The sequence below is a fragment of the Carex rostrata genome, chromosome 32, assembly GCF_964058835.1.
Source record: "Carex rostrata chromosome 32, lpCarRost1.2, whole genome shotgun sequence".
Lineage (NCBI taxonomy): Eukaryota > Viridiplantae > Streptophyta > Magnoliopsida > Poales > Cyperaceae > Carex > Carex rostrata.
Window position 1 is genome coordinate 1157190 of NC_135949.1, and position 6374 is coordinate 1163563.

General features: G+C 32.9%; 1 protein-coding gene across 1 annotated transcript; it reads right to left on the minus strand.

The window, feature by feature from the left end:
* Nucleotides 1-3629: 3629 nt before the first annotated feature.
* LOC144547760 (inactive disease susceptibility protein LOV1-like) lies at nt 3630-6092 on the minus strand. The gene is made up of 2 exons (XM_078296457.1): nt 5125-6092; nt 3630-4791 (listed from the first exon to the last, which is right to left on the minus strand). The coding sequence occupies exons 1-2, from the start codon at nt 6090-6092 to the stop codon at nt 3630-3632; spliced, it is 2130 nt and encodes a 709-aa protein (XP_078152583.1).
* Nucleotides 6093-6374: the final 282 nt, after the last annotated feature.

A 6374-nucleotide genomic window follows, 5' to 3' on the forward strand; every position in this document is an offset into this window, starting at 1 on the left:
TTGATCATTTTAAAAATTATTACATGTCATTTAATTACAGACCCACCGTTGGATGATCATGCAGAAATGAACGGTCTGCATTCCATTTAACAATTTGATGCCATTAATAATAATAAAATTGTACAAAATTGATCATAGTAGAGTTGATTTGGCCATACAAACACAAATAAATAAATTTTATATTTTTCACATTTTTCTTAATATTTATCTGTGTACATGCATTACCAAACAGAAAAGAAAATAAATGGTAGCCGTTTGATGGTTGATAGACCATCAATATGAGTGGGGTTTACCGCAGTGATCTTTCTTATATATAGTATCAGGATCGGTTTTTTATAAAAAACCGATCTTGATACTATTTTTTTTTTCAAAGTTGGTTCTGCAGCAAAAAAAAAAAAAAAAATACTATTAGGGTTGGTTTTTTATAAAAAACCGATTCTAATAGTATCATGATCGGTTTTTTATAAAAAACCGACCCTGATTTTTTTTTTTTTTTTTTTTTTTTTTTTTTTTTTTGCAGAACCCATTTTGAAAAAAAAAATTATCAAGATCGGTTTTTATATAAAAAACCGATCCTAATAGTATCAGGATCGGTTTTTTTATAAAAAACCGATCCTGATACTATTTTTTTCAAAGTTGGTCCCGCCAAAAAAAATTAGTATCAGGATCGGTTTTTTATAAAAAACCGATCCTGATACTATTAGGATCGGTTTTTTATAAACAACCGATCCTAATGATAACTCCCTATATAACCTGCTTAGGGTTCTTCTTATTTTCATTTCGCCCCTCTCATTTTCAACTTAGCGTCTCTCTCTCTGTCTCCGTCTCTCCCTCTGTACTCTTTGTGTCTCTCTCTCTGTCTCCGTCTCTCCCTCTCCTCCGTGTCTCTCTCTCTCTTTCTCTCCGTCTCTTCCTCTCAAAGCCGAGCCTCTCGCAACTTCGGCTCAATTGTGTAAGTTTTTAATTTTTTTTATTGTTTCAAAAATTAATTAATGGTGTTTGTATATTGTTTTACAATTTTGAGGACATCTCGCTCAAGTTACTTAATCATCTGGCCGATCAACTATCATGGTATTAGCTTTATCTAATTTTCTCATTATTATACTTTTAAAACACATTTTTTTGTATTTTTTATTGGAAAATGTTTTTCCATCTAATTGTTACCTTTGTTTTTGTTTTTAGGGTCTTTTTTAATCTCAAGTGATGTGATTGCAAAAGAGGTAATTATTGATTTTTTTATTGTTGTGCTTTACATTAATTGCATAAATGTGTATATTGCATAAATGTGTGTTAATTGAAGAAATAGCCCAATTAGTCACTTGTATGTTTGTTAATTAATTTTTTTTTGGATTTAAATTTCTTGTTATAATATGTAATGCTTCACAAAACTTTGTATGAAGTACATGAATTTTTTGTAATAGTTTAAGATGTGTATGATAATTAATTTAGAATGTGTATATGACATTTAATTGATTATTGCTTCTTACTGTGCAAAAAAAAAAAATTTAGGATGCTGGCCAGCAATATATATATGGAAGCTGGTCAAATAAATAAAAATATTTTTTTTAGCTTCAATAAAACATCAGGATCGGTTTTATATAAAAACCGATCTTGCTAGTACGTATCTGGATCGGTTTTTATTGAAAAACCGATCTAGATATGTAATTTTAAAAAAAAAATCGAAAATACTATTAAGAACGGTTTTTATATAAAAACCGATCTTGATAGTACGTATCTGGATCGGTTTTTATATAAAAACCGATCTTGATATGTAATTTTTAATTAAAAAAAGTCGAAAAAACTATCAAGATCGGTTTTTATATAAAAACCGATCCAGATACGTACTATCAAGATCGGTTTTTATATAAAAACCGATCTTGATATGTAATTTTTAATTAAAAAAAAATTCGAAAAAACTATCAAGATCGGTTTTTATATAAAAACCGATCTTGATAGTACGTATCTGGATCGGTTGTTATGTAATTTTTTTTTAAAAAAAATCGAAAATACTATCAAGATCGGTTTTTATCTAATAACCGATCTTGATAGTACGTATCGGGATCGGTTCTTAGTCAAAAACCGATCTAGATAACAACTATTAAGATCGGTTTTGTTAAAAAACCGATCCTAATAGTTTCTTTTTGGATCGGTTCTTTAAAAAATATAAAACCGATCCTGATAGTATCAGTATCGCCTTCAACAGGATCGGTTGGATTCCGATACTGATATGTGTATATAACCGATCCTGATTCCATATTTTCCACTAGTGATCGTATGGCTATAAACACTTCATTTGGATCAAAGCTTATACATAATAATTTTTTTGAATCTTTATGTTAGTTACGTTCAATGTTCTCCTTTGATCAGTTTAAAACAGATTTGCAATTATTTCATTGTACATTGACCATTGATTTTCCTTGTGAAAACGAATGGTCCAAAAATGTTTCAAAAATATGAAGGGGTATATAATGATTAAAGTCTATAAAAATGACATATATAAGTATTATATAGTCAAAGACCATGTAAAAAAATGATGATATATTTTGAATTTTTTACATATGTATTGCAGGTTAGATAATTAGTAAATATCAAACTTCTATGACGTCCAATAAATAAAGAACGGTCCTGATTTAATCATTAGAATAGTTATGGGTAGTGTCCTTATTCTCTGAGGTAACATAATATTTCTGTTCAGATCCGGCCCGAGATAATGTACATGTTCCTTTAATAGTCATGCGTAATAATAATTAGACAGCTGCAATCTAAATAGAAATATTATGTTACCTCAGAGCATATGAGTTCAGGGATAGGCCTTCCAATTTTTTCCTATTCCCACTGCCTCCAATTTTTTTTCCATCTTCCCTCCCGAATTCCATCTCTCGCTAATTGCCTCCTCCCCTCATATTCTCTCTCCAGTGATCTCTCATTTGAAAGTAGAATTTGCGTCCATCTCACCTATAGTTTTAGTTTCGCTAATTACCCGACACATTGTTGGATATATTGGATCGGAGTAGATGAAGAAAGAAGGTTTTCTCCTCTAGATGTGTAGGGAGAAGAAAGAAAGAAGAATATTAAAATGGAGAGAGAAGAAAGGAAATGAGTATTAAATGCCACATCAGCCAAATAAAAGGTAAATGTGGTTCATTTTTCACCTTTTTTCAGCTCAATTCTCAATTCCAGCCTCTCCCTGGAATTAAGAATAGAGGAACAGTCCTCTATTCTGACCCTCTATTCCAGCTCATTTAATTTCTGTTCGGCAGAAATAGAAGCTTAATTCCATTCAATTCCACTATTCTAGTGGTGCCGAACAGGCCCTTTAAGAATAAAAACAATGCATGCAAAAAATAAAATAATAAAAGAGTAAATATACCATTTGATTTAAATGAGAACACCACATCTTTTGAAAACATTAATTTACATGATGTAATCTCAACATACATTATTATAATTAACACACTGATACAAAGAGCACACTATACATAAAGAATAAGGGATACAATACATGCGCGTACACACACAAACACACACACAAGACAAGTCGAACTGAATCAAACCAAGAGATTAAATGGAGCATTTCAATCATCATCATCATTAATAACAAAATGGAAATTAGGAAGCTGGTTGGGTTTTCAGCAATGATCATCGATATCATCATCATCTATATCATTGATAGTAACAAAATGGAAATTAGGGAGCTGGTTGAGTTTCCGGCAATGAAAAAGACGCAATGTGCTAAGCTTTAACAAAGCCTTCCATCCCACCACCCAAATCTCCAAGTTCTCCAATTTCGAAAGTTCTAAGAATTGTAACTGTGGAAACCCATTTGTGGAGCAAACTATTTGCTTCCCTATGTATGCTCCATCTTGTAAGCTCAGAAATTTCAGGACTTGTAGTCTTTCTAGTGTTGGCATGGGGTCTTCTTTCAAACCGGAATTGGTTAGGGTGAGCTTTGTAAGATTTGGTGGAAATTTAACATTATCTATGAAAAGTTTCCTACAATTCCATTCACCATCTAATTTCATTGACTTCACCGTCTCAAGGTTTGGGAAGGCCCTTATGTCAGCAAACTCTGACGGTATAATCTTACCCATAATTGCCATTGAGATGAGTTTATCCATGTTACTCAATAGGTTGGAAATAGATTTCCAGTCTAGATTGTCCCAATTTGAAAGTGCTAATTTTCTAAGGTGGATCAGGAAATGCGGAATGTTTTCTACCCATGACTTATGAGCCGCAACTGTTTTTAGGGTATGCAGGTTGTCGATATGTGTTGTAGAGGGTGGGCCTTTAGTTTGGGGATTTGGTTTCACATAAACATGGCGAAGTGTTTTGATGTTCCATAGAGATTCAGGTAAGGTTTCTATGCTTGTATCTCTAACATCCAACGTTTGGAGATTTTCCATGTCTCCAATATTTTTGGGAAGCTCAGATATGTTACTACCCCTCAAGCCCAGATATCGTAGATAAATCATGTTTGGTAAAGTTGTTACTGGGATTGCAGAGTTCCTCAGTGCCAACACTTTGAGAAAAATGACACTTTCAAGAACATTTCTATCAAAATCAAAAGCTAAAATAGAACGTATATGATTATTTTTCACCTCCATGCATTGTTTCTTGTTGTCCGGATAGATTGCTATACGGAGCCGGGTTTCAATGTCTTCCTGATCTGGATTGGCTACCGAAAACTGTTCCTTGTATGATTGTTGGATGACAAATTCATGAATTGAATGATGTAATCGGCAACTTTTTATTGTGCCTGATAATGATATCCTTGAAACAAAAACCAACGACCTGCACGCAACAAGGAAAATAAATAAACATGAAATACATGTTTATAAAAGAAAAAAAAAACATTTCTCAATTTAATTGAAAAACAAAAAAAAATAATGCTTTTGTTTATCATCAAGTAAACCAAAGAGAATTATCTACTCTTATTGTAATAAAACAGATAATTTGTTTTTATGATTTCATTTTAGGAAATTGCGACCTAATTAATGTTTGAAATAACAACCATCCTATTACTAATTGTGATGTCATTTATGCCACAATAGGAAAAGCCATAAACCTAATAATCGCCTATAAATTATAAGACCGAATGTCAATTTCCCGAAATATTGAGAATACCTTTGAACAAGTTCGTCGAGGTATTTATTTGCAGTCGTCTCTAGAGACGTCTGTTTATCCTCTTCTTCGACAAATCCTTCAGCAATCCACATCTGAGTTAGAGAGGTTGCAGGAATCTTGAAACCAATAGGGTAACATGCAAAATAAAGAAAGCACGGCTGAAGAAAGTAAGGTAAATCATTATAGCAGTAGGTAAAAATTTGCCCCATATGATCGGCTGTAACATTATCATTAGGCCCTGTGATCTTGTCCAGCTCATCTTTCACCGTTTTCCAGATGTTGTTGGCCATTGGTTTGAGCGAAAGGAGCCCCCCTACAAGGAGAAGAGCCAAAGGTTGTTTTTTACATGCTCGGAAAATGTTATCCTGGAGCTCTCCCAGTTCCATTAAAAACTTGTAAACGAACATGCATCTTTCATGATCATTCTGCATGTTAAAAAGATCTGGAAAAGCTTTCTTATAGAAGAGTGCTTGCATCTCCCACCCATTCAGTGTTATCCGGTTTGAAATATCCGCTTCCTCAAGAAGCATGTTTTCAATGTTTTTAACTTTATTTCCATGTATTACTGTATCCCAATTGTTGAGTAATTTTTGAATCCATTCAAATAATTCTTCTCTGTTTCCTAAATTGAGCAGAACTCTTGGGTGATCCGACAGGTGCCCGGCCTTGTCCATCATACCGTCGATTAAATCTTTGATTTTCTCCCTATATTCTTTCTCCAAATCAATATTACTGTCTGGGCAGCTGGAGGACTCCTTTCTAGAAGTTAAAAACTCACCTATTAACTTTCCAACTTTTGGGGCTGTTTCTCGCACAATCATAATTATAGCCTGCTGTTTGTCCACAGGGAGATTCTTGAAATCTCTGCTCTTCATGAATTCCCAAAGTCCCTGTAGATTGGTGGATGGCAAATCAAATAGTTTTCTCGTGTCTGATAGCATATCAGACATATGAAGTACGGCATCCATCTCTGTTTCTACTTTCCAAACGCTCTACCCAGCAATTGCAAATCTGCAATGCAAAATAAAACATTAAATAAAAAGTACTATAATTAAATACACCGTATAGACAAATTTCCATGTTATTTATAAGTTTCTCATAAACTTAATTTATAAATCAAATAATGCTCAGTAGTCCACGGCCAATACAACCATATAGTCAAATTTCATGCGTATTACTTTCTCATTAAATGTATATAATTAAATACAGAGATTAATAAAATTGGCAGTTATGCATCAAATTTTATATAA